We start from the raw sequence: 16022 nt of genomic DNA on the forward strand, positions 1-16022 counted from the left end.
AGCGGTTCACACCCCAACCTGAGGAGGGCGGTATGGGATGAAGATACAGTGCAAAGAACTGACCATGTCAGGAATTACATTACGTGATGAAGTCTGTGTAGCTAATCCATTTCCTGGGGCTGCTGTAACAAAGTACCAAAGACTGTGTGGCTTAAACAACAGAAACTCATGTTTCACAGTTCTGAGGCCAGAAGTCCGGAATCAGGGTGCCAGGAAGGCTGTGTTCTCTCTCACAGCTGCGGGGGAGAATCCTCCTTGCCTCTTTTAGCTTCTGCTGTTTTCTGGCCATCCCTGGTATTCCTCAGTTTGTAGATGTACCACTCCAGTCACACGGCCATCTGCTCTTTGTGTTTTCATGTCACCTTCCCTCTGTGACCGTCCAAATTTCCTTCTTTTTATTAGAGCACCAGTCATATTGATTAGGGCCCACTCTAATCACCTCACAATTTGATTATCTCTGTAAAGATTCTATTTACAAATGAGGCCACCTTTTGAGGTAGGACATACTGAAATAAATTTCTAGGCTCAAGATGGAGCCACTTCTGCTGCGGTGTCACTTCAGCAAACTGAAATCCAGATAACTTTTGTGTTCCTATAAAAGATCCCCTTGACCAAAGATGCAAAATATCCAGCCAGCCAATCACGCACTGCCAAGAAATTTTAATGATTTCCTTGTTCTAAATAAGGTTAGATGTGCAACCCCAGCCAATCAACTTGAGCTAAATGTGCTTTCCTTATTCCCTGATTGCCGCCTTCTGTAAAAGCTTACATCTCTGTGCCTTGTTTTGTAGTTCTCTAGACTCTGGAAAGTGGAGACTGCCTGCTTCATGAAGTCTAAAATAAATTTTGCGTAGATAAACTAAATTATTCTCTTTGATTATTTTAGTAGACTTAAACTTATCATTTTGGGGGGAAGTGGTTAAACCTATAACAGGTAGATAGATTCTCATCAGTCTTACTCTTTGTGCTTTAAAATTTCATGGAGTTCTCCCAGATTTTATTATGTTATTTAACACTTTTAATTTCTGATATTATATATTTTGTCTTTTACGAAATTTTTATGACTGACTTAATGAAAGCTTGGAGGAATTATCCTGGAGTCGGTGTGCAGATACCATTTTGAACCGTGTTGTTCTGTTCTCTTGAATATATCTTGCATGGTGATTTGGTAGTTTTGAGGAAAAATGGAAATTAGATAAGTTCAAAGATTAGCAATGAGTTGATGAGGTAGATTTGTATTGTGTCACTGTATAAGCTCAAGTCTCTATAATAAATCCCTTATTCCATGTATCTCCTAGTGGTTCCGCTTCTCTGAGCAAATCCTGGCTGATGCAGTTGACAGAGGAAGCAGCAGTTCAAGCCTTGAAAATCAGATAGGATTTTTTTCAGATCCAATCCATCAAAAAAGTGAATCATGCACAATTTTGGAGGACAATTTGTTATATCATGGAAAATAGATAAAGTATCGGAGTTGATGTGCTCCAGAGCTGTGTTCCAGCCCGCTTTTGCTGGATAGTTGTTCCTGTCTTGTATTTGACCTGATGAGGTCAAGAATTTGCTTCGACTCAGCCATGTCATGGCCTGTAAACCTGTTCTATGTTTGTTGCAGATACCATGCAACAAAATAATGTTTTATAAAAATATTCAAATGCACATCAGCCCTCTTTTACATGACCTGGCTTTTACTAATATATGAACACATATACCTATTTTCTGTTCAAAGACTTTGTGTCTAGCTAGTAAGCACTAAAATACAGTTTTAAACTACAGCAGCCAACAAACAACAACAACAATAATAAACTCTGGAAAAATATGACTGATAACAGGCTTTCTTTCTGAGCAATAAAATGTGACTAATAGTTCTCTAGAGAAAAAAATGCACAACAGTGGATATTTACCTAAGCAATATTTTATGCCAAAATAGCACAATGTTTCTAATATTATAGGCCATTTCAGAAGTTGCTACAGGACACCTCGTGCAGATAGTGCACTGTGTGGTGCAAATTATGGTGATTTGGGGAAGTGTAGAATGGAAGACTGGAGCAATAAAGAAGGAAGAATGTTCTTCCTGAATCACTGGGGAAAAGCGCGGCTCGGCACACGTCCTGGGCATCTTTGAATAGTACAGTGCGTTGGAGTTCAGATCTCTGAAATGTCAAGCCTAAATGACAATGAGATTACATTAGAAAAAAAAAAAAAAGACAAGATGAGAAGAGGCTCATTTGACGTTGTGAATGGTATCTCCCGAAAAGTCACTTACGGTGTGGTAAACTGGGAAGCGCTGCAAGTTATTGGGTGAAGAGGAGAATAATTTTCACTTCTAATGAGTGAGGGAAGGGACGCTGAGCAGGAGGCAGAACTTGACTGGGCAAAGAATTTGTAATCCTGGCTTCAGTCACAACTCTGTTCCTGATTCATTACATGACCTTCAGAAAGTTGAACCTAGACTGAGTGAAGTAGTAAGTCCAGTTCTGCCTGCTGCACAAATGAAAAGGAGAACCGTGTGTTCAGGACACAGAAAGCAGGAGATTCAGCCCACGGAGAAGGAAACACCACGTGCCATTCACAGGCTCCATGAATGCTGCCATGTCCATCTTTCACTCCTCAAGCCACACGATCCCACAAGCTAGAAAGTAGGGCTGTGTCCAGGACAAGACTGGACAAGGAATCATGTGCTATGCACACCTCGGTGACCCTTCCAGATGCTTTCCTAGGCAGATGTGAATTTAGCCAAGTGAGTCTTTGAGAATATCTAAGTCACTGAAGAAAATACAAGAGAGAAAGAAAAAAGGGACTTTACTGTTTTGTTTTGTTTTTTTTCCTTTTAGATCAGGAAGACATGGTTCACGTCCTTCTGAGTTTAAAGTGGATATTGTGCTTTTAAATATAAATGAATTTTGAGCACCTGCAGAGTAAAATGTTGTGAATTCAAAGTTCCATATCTGGGGAAAAGTTGAGAAAAAGTAGATTGTGCGTCTAAGGAACACATGCCAGCCAATGTTCACAGCAGTCAGGAACAATGGGGTGGGCAGTGCTCGTTTTTGTTAAGAACACTCACTTGCTTAAATTAAAAAATTTTTCTTCTCACAAGAGGCATTAACATTTAAAATAGATCTGGGAAAATGACTATTGAACATGTTTTCCTTTGCTTGAATGGATGCTAGACTAACAGGCTGAAAAGCCAGCCAGAATTTGAATCCTGGAGATGCATTTCAGTGTCAGGAAGACCAGAGAAATTATCTATCATAACCAAGACTTGTTTCCAAATTTGTAAAATGGGGATACTATCAGTTTCTGCCTCATAGACTTTTGCAAAGATCAAATTAAGAAAGAGATAATGGAAATCACTCAGCTTGGCAATTGGAATTTAGTCCACGGATGTGATTGGTCATTCAATTATTACTCTTGTGAGAATGGAAATTCAAGCAGAAATGCTATAAGTTAGCCTTCTCTCGCCTTGTTGAGGTAAATTTCTATCAAATAAACTCAGAGCTTGGAGCACAAATAGTTTGTGACTTTCAGAGTGAATTTTAAACAGACATTTAAAAAACTAGGGCACTTCGTGCATAATCTAGTAAAATGAATGGCTCAACATGCTACCCTGTTTAAAAGTCTGGATAATGTAAACATTTTCTATTATTTATCTATTTTATTTAGGAAAAGTCTTTCTTCAATAAGAGATGCCATCTGGTTGTGACTACCTATAAGGGAAAGAATTTTAAAATCAGCAAGAGAATATATTTCTAAAGTTTTGTGATATATTGAATGCGTTTTGAATAATTTTATCTGAAAGCCATCATGAGAATTGCTAATACCATCAAGTCTGACAAGGACTTCTGGTCGTCGCACTAGTTTTCCAGACTACGTAGTTGTGACAATGTTTAATTATTTCCTTGAACAGTTGATTTCATTTTAGTTGTTTTTTGTTTACCATCATCAGCAGTTGATAACATCTTGCTCATTTTAAACAGTCATCCTCCATGAATGCCTTTCCTTCTGAATTTTTATAGTTATAAAAAGGGCTGGGATGAAGTCTTACTTTGATCCTGTTGGTTAGATTATTAAGTTATTTAAGAAAGATAGTTTATTTGTATGTTTTAAGAAAGCAGTTGTCTGGTATTATCATATTTTTGGAGAACTACCCTCAATTTTTAAAAAATTGCATCTGGGTTCATCTTCATATTGATTTCTATATTAAAATGGCATCCTTTTTTATACATGAGATCCGAAAATTTTATGGGTATTTTCTGAAGGATGTAGACAGGGAAAACAATTGTTGGAATTCATGGATAAGACGTAGTCTCCTTACGGCGATGCAGGACGGGGCAATTTCCTGAGCTGAGGGGAGCTCAAGCCCTGTACCGAGGGAGAGTTCTTGACTGAGCTCAGGAAAGAGTTCAAGTGCGTGCAGAGCTAAGCGTCAAAAAGAAAGTTTCTCAGAGAAGAGGTTATGCTCCAGAGATAAAGCATGGTCTCCTCTCAGAGGCAGGTCTGAGAGGGACAGAGAGACAGAGAGAGAAGACGACGAGAAAGACAAAGACCCCAGGTGTTCAGGGCATTAAATTTATATATCATTCTTAGTTTCTAGAAATTAATGTTCAAAGACTTCGTTTACCTATTTCCTTTGATGGAATGGGCATACAGTACGGAAGATGAGGGTATGCAGCGAGAGAGGCATGCTGGCCACTCCTCCTCGCGCCAGCTCTTGATGATCCCTTTCAGGCCCAGCCGCTCTGGTCCCTTTGCTAAGGGTGAAAAGTAAGACCTGCTCTGCCCTTTATGATCTTCCCAAGTTAATTACCTCTGCGTACTTTAGTTTTCTCACATATAAAATAGAGCTAATAAATCGTCCCTACCTCGTGGGGTTGTGAGAGAGAAATATGTGTGGGGCGTCTGCTGTCTTGCAGAAAAGTGATCATTCGGTGCTGGTTATGTTCTCACAATCATGTTTATTGGTGTGTGGTAATGGAAGGGATGTTTTTACTCTGCGTATGTAGCCGTGGAGAGAGGTATAAATATCCCATTGCAGCTGCTACAAAAAGGCGCTCTGATACCCAGTGGAAACAGTAGTAGATAGGAAAAGGGCTCTGCGCTGTGGAAGACAACTGAAGTGGATTCTTCCATCTAACCTGGTCTCATCATGTTTGCTGTTGACTCCTGTATCTGCCTTGCGGATTATAATTTCTTTCTTCATTCCTGCCTCTCACGGAATCTCACAAAGCTCCCTTCATAAAGTCCCTTGGACTAGGCGGTGCGCTTTCTGGTCTAGAGTCCCCTTTGGGAACTGTGGTGCACAGGGTATGTGGACTGTGAGCGCAGAGGTTCCGTAGTTCTCAGCCTATCAGAGACCACCCTGGGATTCTGCTTTATGACACCCCAAGGAAAAGAGAAGCCGTTTGCCTTCAAGTAGCCTCTGACCAGCTAGCTGCCTTTGAGTCATCGAGATGCCTATGTCTTCTCTCTCATCAGCTATTTTGTCTCACATGATAGCCATAAATAATGTGCCTCCTCCTCCACTCCGCAGTGTACCGGGTGAGTGGGGACCACACCGAGAATCTGTCATTGTTTTCACTGGTACCTACCCCAGATATAAGAAATGGGGCATATTCTGCTTTGTCTACCTGAAGCCATTCCAATTCTCTAGATGTCAAGTCTTTCACTTTGTAAGACGAGCATCTGTGTGAACTCCCAGAGCTTCAAACAACAAATACTCTTAAAGAGGAGAGAAAACAAAGACGTAGAGAGGTAAGGTGGCTCCTCAGTGGTTAGGCCCTTGCTGCTGGCAAGTCTGCTAGTGAGCGCCCAGAGTCAGTCCCACTGCCTCAGGGAGCTAATTAATACTTAATTTTTACTAGGAGAATTCTCATTCAAACTTTTCAAGGAGAAAGACAATTCCCATTGCTCTTGGTCTGAAATTTATTCTCATTTCATTTTACTTTTATTTTGTAGTCATTGGTTTATCATATCAAAGGAATTACAAATATAGAGTTAAATATTTTGTAGTTTATACAATTGACAGTAATTTCTTATTTTATAGAGTCAGTGTAAACCCAGAACATTTTTCTCAAGACTTCTTGTTATAGCCATCAAACACATAGATCTATTATTTGATCAACAGTATACTGATTGATAATATGTAATAGTCCTAGTGATAGTTGAGATTTAACACATCTTTTAAATAACAAAGGTAATAATTGTGACCCTTTCAACTTCAAAAACATTGACTGTATTGAATATGAAATAAATGAATAATAAATGAATGCATATTGACTGAAATAAAGCATTTACTTTATTAAATATTACTTTATTGAATATGGGTATTATTTTAACAGGGTAAGTTTAAAGTATTGATTTAAGAAGCTAATGCATCTATTTTATATTTCTGTGAGAGTTATCTCTACTTAATATACTTTTTAAGTTAATGGTAAGAGTCTCCAGGGGAAAAGGTGTCACAGGTAGCAGTTGATACCCTTTCAAGAGGTATACTTATGTTTTGAACAGTATTAGACAAAGTTCTTATATTAAACCAAATTAATTCCTACATATGTTACTTTTATTTGCTTTTATTATTATGAAAATATTTTTGGATGTAGTCAAAGTTTTGTATTTCAGTGCAAGTGAAAATAAGTATTAATTGTAATTTTGACAAAACCCACAACTTCTACTGCACAGGTTTTATTTGTGCAAAAGAAAAAAGGTCACCCTACGCCTACTTTTTTTTTTTTTTATCAGCCTAGGAGACATAGTAGCTGGCAGTTAAAAGATCAAATTAATTTAGAATCAATGGGACAAGGTATGTGCCACCCTCTGTAGTGTCTCCCAAGGACACTTAGCTTGTGTGAAGTGATTAAAAGATGAAAAATCAGGAGCAATTTAGATCTCAGAACTGAATGGAGCATAATGAGCGTAGGAGCTCCCGACTTTCCTGTCAAAGGTTCCCACTTGAGGTTCCGTGTCTGTCACTTCTCTTTGGAGATGTGTCCTGCTTGCTTAGTAACCATGTCTTGGTGTTAACACTAGCAAATTGGCACTTTCCCTTAGCAAACTCTGATTGTCACTACTGAAGCAGTGATCTCATGAAAGCGAATGTGAGGATGCTTTTAGTCTATAATGTGACTGGACCTGAATTATAAAGGAGATAGAAATGGGGGTGATTCAGAATGTACTGGATATAAATAGGAAGGCTCAGTTAAGGACCTTACAAACATCTAGCCATTATATACCTCCTTGTTTACTTTGAATGAGCTTAGTTAGGTTATAGTTGGTCAGTCTTATTTACCTTCTCTAAAGTCTGTATGTGAGTCACATTTATTGAGGACTTTTCATAGATGTTGTATAAACATTTTGCACATTGCATTGTCATTTCATTCATTTCTCACAAGAACATTATGAGGTCTGTTGTAGGCATAATAATGGTCCCCAGCGATGCCCACATCCTCATCCCCTGAGTCTGTGACTGTGCTCTGCCACATGGCATGGGGAGGTAAGGCTGCCGATCAGATATCCTTGAGATGGGAGAGGATCCTGCATTACACGGTGGGTCCAGTGTAATCACAAGGGTCCCTTCTTCTAAGTGGAAAAGGGAGGCAGGGTCTCAGTGATGCCAGCTGACAAAGGCTCGACTGGCCATTGCTGGCTTTGAAGATGGAAGGGGTAGGGGACACGAGCTGAGGAATCAGGCACCTCTAGGAGGTGGAAAAGTAAAGGAATGAGTGCTCCCCCAGAGCCTCCAGAAGGAATGCAGCCCTGCTGGTATGTCGGCTCTAGCCCAAGAGACCTGATTCGGATCTCTGACTTCCAGACTGTAAGGTAATACATCAGTGTTGATTCAGGCCAGTGAGTCTGTGGTAATTCGCTGCAGCAGCAATAGGCAACTAATAGGGTCCATTTCACAGTTGGGGGTAGTGAGGCTTAGGTTTCCTGCCGAGGCTCACACACAGTCATCCCGTGGCGGAGCGCCCTGTGTCCTCCACATAACAGATTCTCTTTACTCACAAAACGCTGGCAAAGTCAGCGGCCCTGGTGTCCTAACCTGAGGCCCCGACGTGCCCTGCATATGTCACCAGCTGGATGCTGTCTGTGCGCTTGTTGCATCCCGCTTGTCGGCTGCTCAGGCACTCCGGACTTAAGGGAGAGAACATACCCCACTTCATCAAACACTCCTCCGTCCTCTCTCCTTACCTGAAATTCAACTCATAGACATACCAAGTTGTTAAGCTTCTTAGGTCACTTGCATATTTTTTCTTTGAAATTTTCAAGTCTTTTCCTGTTATAATTTCTCTGACTTGTGTTTCAGGATTCTCACAGCTTGTTAGGGTTACTAGGAAAGATGACTGATCTCAAAAAGACACGACACTATTCTAGGTGGGAATTGTTTTAAAGACCTTACAGTTAGCAAAGCCTACAGTAGTTTTACCACCTGCGTGAAAGCATCTGGTGTAGACATTGATTTCCTGGAGAGACAAAAGGAAGAAAAATGTCTTAAACATGTTTAATAGGACCCACGAAGCTATCCTTTAGCTTTTGGCTGGAGGAAACCCCTTTTATACTTATGAATAGGAATATGGTCTAAATAACTTTGGTTGGGTTCATATGCTATGCTTCTATTTTCTTCATGCTTATTGGCTTATCCTTCTGAGAGAGGACAAGTTCAAAAATGGACTTTACATTTTGACTACTAGTTTTTCTGGGAGAAAGATTTCTGTGCTTTAACAAGGGGTTTTGTTGTTCTGTTATTCTAGTAACAAAAAGAGTTTCAGCTTCACAAGATATTTGTAGGTACATTTTGCTGTTCCAACGTATGAGGATGTAGAAGGGGAAAAAAGCGTGTAAGAGCAGAGAACTTCAAGGAATTTAGAAACAAGATAGTACTCCTTCCACGAGTGTTTTCCTTGGCTCTTCTCTCATTTTATGGCACACATTTACAGAAAAGCTGAAAAACTGTCATCATTCCTAACACTTCAAGGGCATTTCCTGTAATTTGAGAGTCTTTCAGTTCTTTGGTAGCTAAAGATTAAAGGAGTTTCAAGGTATAGATTTATCTGGAAAAGTGAATATTGCTCCATTTTAAAGTTTTAAACCATTAAACCATTCAGTTCTTAGGAGTGCAAATAAGAAAAAGTGGGGGTCGTCCCTGGAGAAGGAAGATGGAGAAGCAGACTAATTTAAGAGAAAAAGAGGTTGAGAAAGAGAGATGAGAATGGATAGCTCACGGAGGAGTAAGGGACGGAAAGGGCTGAATGTCTGTGCGCGTCTCTCATTTGTGTAATTGATGACAGTCCCCATGCACATCAGATGATTTAGGAAAAGAAATACTGGAAAATTATTTTCTCAACTTTATTTTTCAGTGTAGAAGTCATTTTTTCTTTTTTTTTAATCCAAAGGAGAAAAAGGTGTTTTATTGACAAAAAGCATTTCTTCTTTTTTCTTTTTACTGTTATAACTACCTCAATGTACTTGTACTTTTTATTAGAAAATCTTGAGTAGCCTTTAATTCTCAACTTTATTTTTCAGTGTAGAAGTCATTTTTTCTTTTCTTTTTTTTTAATCCAAAGGAGAAAAAGGTGTTTTATTGACAAAAAGCATTTCTTCTTTTTTCTTTTTACTGTTATAACTACCTCAATGTACTTGTACTTTTTATTAGAAAATCTTGAGTAGCCTTTAAAAATTAAGTTATGGCAACTTAAACTGGAGCAGGATTGTGACAGGGGGTTCAAGCAGGTAAATTGCAGTGCATTTCAAATCAGATCTCCCCACTAGAGGTCACCCTAGGACACCCTCCCTCCCCTGAGTGCAGGCATCCTGTCTCAGAAATACTTAGGCATTAGCCTTCTGTGTCAATCCTTCAGCCATCTAGACAGGCCCTCGTTCATCAGTTCATCTTTGACTGAAGGTCTCCCCTCCGGCAGGTGGTATAGACTAGATTTTCTGATACGGTGCTTTAAAAAGAAATTTGATCATGTGAACTCTCCACTTAAAAGTTGTCAGGGTCCTACTCTCCTCCCAAACTTAGGTTACAATCCATTTTCCTCAGTCTAGCATTTAAATTTTTCACGATTTGGCTAAAATCTGTCTCATGTTCTAGACTTTATACTTCCATTGATATAACTTACCACTGTAGCAAAAATGCTGTGATTTTGACATCCTTTGAACCCACATGCAATGCTGCTCAGGGGTTCATGAGGACTTCCTAGGTTTCATTAAGCATTCAGATGGCTCTATTTGGCACGTGCTCCGTATGTAGGCTAGAATCATGATCTTCCAGACAGGCCACTGCTCCTCTCCTGGGAGCAGTTCTCACTGCTGCCAGGGCAGCAGCCCACAGAGCCCTCTTTGAACACCCTCCCCCTCTCCGTGGTAGTTCAGGTTCAAGGTCATGAGAGTCACATAGGACCATTGCCGAATCCCTCTGGCTTAAAAGTCTCCTAGCCCACAGGAGCCAACATCTCTCATAAAAATTCTATAGGCATTATTTCCAAGTCCTCTGCAAGGAACTTCTCAAGTACAATCACTGTGCCCAGGGAAGCCCGTATCAGTGGTTCTCCATCAGGTCTTGCAGGTCATTTGGTTGTGCCTAGTCCAGAGGAAACTGGCAGATTAGGGGTCATTGTTATCCTAAGCAGTGTTGCCTAGCAACCTACTGACACTCTACCTTCATCTAGGCTGTAGGGAACAGAGCTGGAGAGCTCCCATTCAGAGGGGAAAGTTGCTCAAGTCATACCATGCTACTCCTCACCACCATCTTGTCTCTTAGCTCGTGTTGCCTCTTGGGGTCCCTTCCCTTCTCTCTGCTCTGTTTGCTGCGATCACTGCAGTTCTTCAAAGTTCTACTCAATGACTGTCATCTCCACAAGGACTTCCCTGGCCTCTCCAGCAGGAAGTAATTCCTTCCTTATCTTTGAACATCCTTAGTGCTTCTTCTACACCCTTCCAATTATTCTTGTCACCTTTAACCTCACACAGGTACCTTATATACATGTGCCTTAAGGTCATGACTCTTATTAGATGAATATCTGGAGATAGGTGGTTACCTCTCACATGTCTTTATAACTCCAATGCCTAGCAAGGAGATGATCAGTAAATGGAAAGAAGAACGAACAACTTTCATAGTTTATGGGAATTTGGGTAAATAGGTCTCTTTTGAAAGTTATGCAAATAAAATATGCATCAGGCACAAGAGAATACTGAAAAATTGAGTCTTTCTCCCAGCCAGTATTTCTTATCGTCAGAAGTAGCTATCATGAAAAAACATTTTTCTTGAAATTTTTCATGCGTGATAATGTATACATGTACGTATGTATATATGTACATGTATTATACACATACATACCCATGTGTGCATATGGAAGTGTGTGTATTTAATCTTGTTTTTCAATACATATGGTATGGCATTTTTGTTACCTTATTTCATACCTTTATTTTTTCACTTAACAATGTTATATATCGTGAAAGCTTTTTTACGTCAACACATACATATGTACCTTATTCATTTTAGGGGGTGTATTATATTTCCTTGTTTGGATACACCAAAATGCCACTTACGAATGTGCCAGTCATTAAGCTAGTGTACCTCCTCTTCACCTTCCCCTTCAGTGTTCTGCTTTTTAAGACTGGGGCTGTGACTCTGCAAACCAGTTTTTCCCAGGAAGCCAGGTGGCTTCCTATTAGGACCTGTCAATAGCAGGTGTTAGAGGGAGTTTGGAAGGCAGGAGGAAAGTTTAGGAAAGTGTTTATGCACGTGTCTTCTGTTTCTAGTTTGCTTTTCCTCCTTGTGAATGTCTCTCTCTGGCAGTGTGTTTTTCACCTGAGCAGTGGCTGTTCATTGAAGCAGCAGTAGTTAATTCCATTTGCAGTTGTCCCAGCATCCCCAGAAATAGTCCCATCGCACCCACTCCAGAGTCCAGGGCAACTCTCGTGTCCTGCTTCAGAGGTTCAAGCCTTGACTTCACAGGGCCACTGCCCAGGCTTTGAAGTTCTCGTAACTCAGTCTCTTCCCTTTGTTTCACCAGCAAAAGTAGAGGTGGTAGTTGCTTTCTGCGTGATATTTGGTGTTCCCTTTTTGCAGTGCAGGTCTCTAATACCTAACTGATAGTTCTTTGTATTAATTTTTTCCCATGAGATTTATTGGTGTGGTTTCTGTCTCCTTACTAATGCAGTGGGAATCTGTTTCTAGTTAGTTTAGCTCTTAAAATCAAATCAAAATCCTCACATGCCTTTTCGAGTTTGTAAGCAAGTATATTAATAGAACTTCAAGCTGAAAGGATGTGTGCATTTTAAATTTTGACAACTATTGCCAAATAGTCTGCCAAAGAGGTTAGTTATATGGATTTCTAGTCTCACTATCAGTATATGCGAGTGTTTGTCCTGCAGTGGCAATGCTAATATCATGCATTATAAAACAAGAATTTTGTCAATTAATTGAAAAGAGTTTTAATTGCCCTTTAAGTTTGCATTTCTTTAAGAGTGATGTTTAGAATATTTTCATGTATTTGTGGCGATTTGTATTTATGTGAAGAGCCTGTTTATGTCCCATTCACTGAGTTTTATTTTTCCTTTTATTTGAAAGAACTCTGTATAAAAGAAATTCACACTTTGGCATATACTTTACAAATATTTTTCTCAGTTTGCGTTTTTCTTTTGTCTTTATGATTTTTATGCCATACAAAGGTTTTGGACTGTTTGTTTTCTGTTAACAATTCTTGCTTAGACTGTTATTCTCCATGCCAAGACATAAAATAATTCTCCATGCCAAGACATAAAATAATTCTCCCATATGTTCTTTTAGTATTTATACAGTTTAACTTTTTCATATTAAGCTTGTTAAATGTTTGATGCATCTGGAATTTATTTTGGTTTAGAATAGTGAGGTATGGATGCAACTTCATGTATATATGGATATATTTCCAAATGAAAAACCAGCTGTTCTAACTCCATTTGTTGAGTAATGATCTCTTTCCTACTAATTTGAGAAGCCAGTTTTTATTATGTGCTAAATTCTGTAGGCATTCTGTGTGCATTTCTGGATCTGTTATTTGCCGTTTCCACTTATCTGTTGTCTATGTATGCATTTGTGTGTTGAATTGTTAAAATTTGAAGTATTATAATATATTTCAGTATATGATAAGATTTTTACTGATTACTTTTTCAACACACAATTTTGCTATTTCTCCCATGTAGATTTTTCTATGTGAACTTTAGTAATATTATACGTACAAATAAACATTTTGATATTTTAATTGAAAACGCGTTAAATTCAAAGATTGAGACAATATTGAATTACAAAAAATTTAAACAATTTTTGAAACTCACATAATCTTATAGAAACATTGAAAGTTCAGTATAAAAAAACTCATATTTCCAGAACCATTCGATACTTCATCATCCTTAAATATTTTAGTGTGTATTTCTTAAAAATAAGAACATTCTCCTACATAATTAAATATATCTGACAATCAGGAAGTTAACACAAATAAATTACTGTAATTTAATTCTTAGACCGCTAGATTGAAAATCTGAATTTAGTCAATTGTTTTGATAATGTTCTTTATAATAAAAGGAGCCAATTCAAAATTTCATCTAGGATTTCATTGTCTTGTGTCTTCAGTCTTCTTCAGTCAGTTTTCCCTGCCTTTCATGACCTTGATGCTGGGAGATTACAAACCACTTCTTTAGTAGAATATCCTTCAGTTTGGTTGGTCTGATGTTTCCTTGTGATTAGATTCAAATTAGACATCTTGACAGAAATGTCAGAGAAGTAATTGTGTTCCATCTCATCAGGTGGCTTGTGATTTCACCTTGGCCCACTATTGATGATATTCACTTTAATCGATTGATCTTGAAGGTGGTATGTTGCTGTAAATTTACTCTTTTCTCTTTCAAATTAATAAGTATTTTGTGAAGAAGTATTTGAAGGTATTAAAATATCCCATATCTCATAAAATATTTAATCAATCAATCAATAGCAAATAAGTATAAACTTATGGTTTCCTAGTTTGTTCAAAGTATTTTAATGAGTTACTATCATAATATATTTTGATGCTGGAATCATTCACTGTTTGGCCACTGGGAGCACCTTCAGGTTGGTTTGTCATTGCTTTCTGACACAATATTTTTCAGGCTCATCTTGTGCTTTCCCCATCTGAGCCTTGGAATTCACCATTTTCCTAAGGAACCCTGGTTCACTGTAATGCAGAATTGTGTTTAGAAGTCAAGATCTAGCTGCTATGTGTTCATTGATATTAGAGTGTCACTGCTCACAGACCCTCTCAGTGGACAGATCTAAGGCACACACATTTACATTTATCTTTGTTCATTTATCAATTTATTTATATTGAAAACCATGAATTTACACTAATTCTTCCAATTCTTATGCAACACTACAGGGTTCATTGTGGTCTTCTCTCTTTCTGTATTTGTAACTCCATCCTCTGAAGTGAGAAATGTTGTTCCTGTTACCTTTTCTGTAATACCTGTGATCAGTTCCCCCGTGTGTAGCCAGTCTTCCGAATTCACGGCTATGCCATTCCCACCGAGTGTCCCACATCCAGCACAGGCACGTCCCTTCCCCTCCCGTCTTACATGATCACTCACCCTCCACCCCGCTTGGCCTCTAATATTTTTGCACTGGCCCAGCCCCACATATGGTACCCTCCACACCATGTTCTTGGCCACTGGGCACCCTACCTTCCATCCCCACCTCTGGGCACCACTGATGCCTCCCTTCCTCCGTTGACCTAGTGGTTCAGAGAAAGGGGCAAGCTACTGGGTATTTGTCTTTGTAATCAGCCATTTCACTGAATATTCTAATGGATTGTAGTCTAAGAGGTTCTGCTTTCTACTTATATGGTTATAATGTTAGCAATGATTTTTGTCTCTTTTGTCTAATTTTTATAACCTGTGAATTTCATTTATCAAATCACATTACTCAGTATTTCCAGAAATGGGTAGCACTAGTGGATATTTTTATCTTATTTCTGAACTTGTTATTTCTAGTGTTTCAACATTAAACATAATTCTGTCTTTTGGTTTGGTATATTTATCAGGTTATGAATAGAAACGTTTTCTACTTAAATTATTTAAAAACAACATTGAATTTTATTAAATATTTTTTTCTGTATCTATGGAGATTATGATTTTTAAAATTTTGACTTGTGGTAAATTATACGGTTATATTTCATAGTTCCCATTTCCAATTACTTGGCTAAATCTACCTTTATTGTGTGATATCACTCTGTTAATGGGTTTGTGGGCACTGTATATTTAAAATACTCATTTTTATTTAAAAAGATCAGTCTCTGGTTTTCTTTTTCATGCTGTCATGGTCTTATTTGGGTACCATTGTTTAGCTTGCTTCATCAAAGTAATTTGAGAGCTCTTTTTTGTGTTTTGAAACATTTAATTGCCATTAGGAATATTTCTTTGATAAAGATTTGATAGAGTTCACTGTGATAATACCTTTGGTGCATTTGTGTGTGTGTGGCAGAGAGAAATTACAGTGAGATTATTCTCCATTTCTTTCAGGGCAATTATTTCTATTTTCTCCCCCTTCCAAGGTCAATTTAAGTAATCATTTTCTTGAAAAAAATATTCATTTTTATTCAGAGTTTTATTTGGGATATTCTCGCATGAAACACTCCTTTGATTTTCTTTATAATATTTATAATTATTTCCCACTTTTATTTCTGACATTGAGTACTTATGACATTTTTTTTTCTGTTTAGATAAGTTAGTAGTTTATTTTTCCCTTCAAAGAACCAGCTTTTGAATTTACTTTTCTAGTTTTTCCTATTTCATAAACTCATTAATTTCTGCTTTTCTATATTCTCCTTACTATTTCCCTCATTTAAAATTTCTTTTTCTACCTTTTCTGTCTGGCTTATTTTGCTTAGCATGATTTTCTTGAGGTCTATCCATGTTGTTGCAAATGGCAGTATTTCATCTCTTCTTATGGTTGAGTAATATTCCACTGTAGTGACAGAAAGAAATCTAACTATGGGAGGAGAACACACAATGTGATATACATA

General features: G+C 38.2%; 1 protein-coding gene across 1 annotated transcript in view; it reads left to right on the plus strand.

The window, feature by feature from the left end:
• The first annotated feature begins 5444 nt into the window (after window positions 1-5444).
• The window catches only part of CNBD1 (cyclic nucleotide binding domain containing 1), a 133071-nt gene continuing 122493 nt past the window's right edge, over window positions 5445-16022 (plus strand). Inside the window, exon 1 of the mRNA XM_006924109.1 lies at window positions 5445-5532. Within this exon, the coding sequence (XP_006924171.1) occupies window positions 5445-5532 (88 nt within the window). The remainder of the gene's footprint in view (window positions 5533-16022) is intronic.

Source organism: Pteropus alecto, unplaced genomic scaffold, assembly GCF_000325575.1.
Source record: "Pteropus alecto unplaced genomic scaffold, ASM32557v1 scaffold87, whole genome shotgun sequence".
Classification (NCBI taxonomy): Eukaryota; Metazoa; Chordata; class Mammalia; order Chiroptera; family Pteropodidae; genus Pteropus; species Pteropus alecto.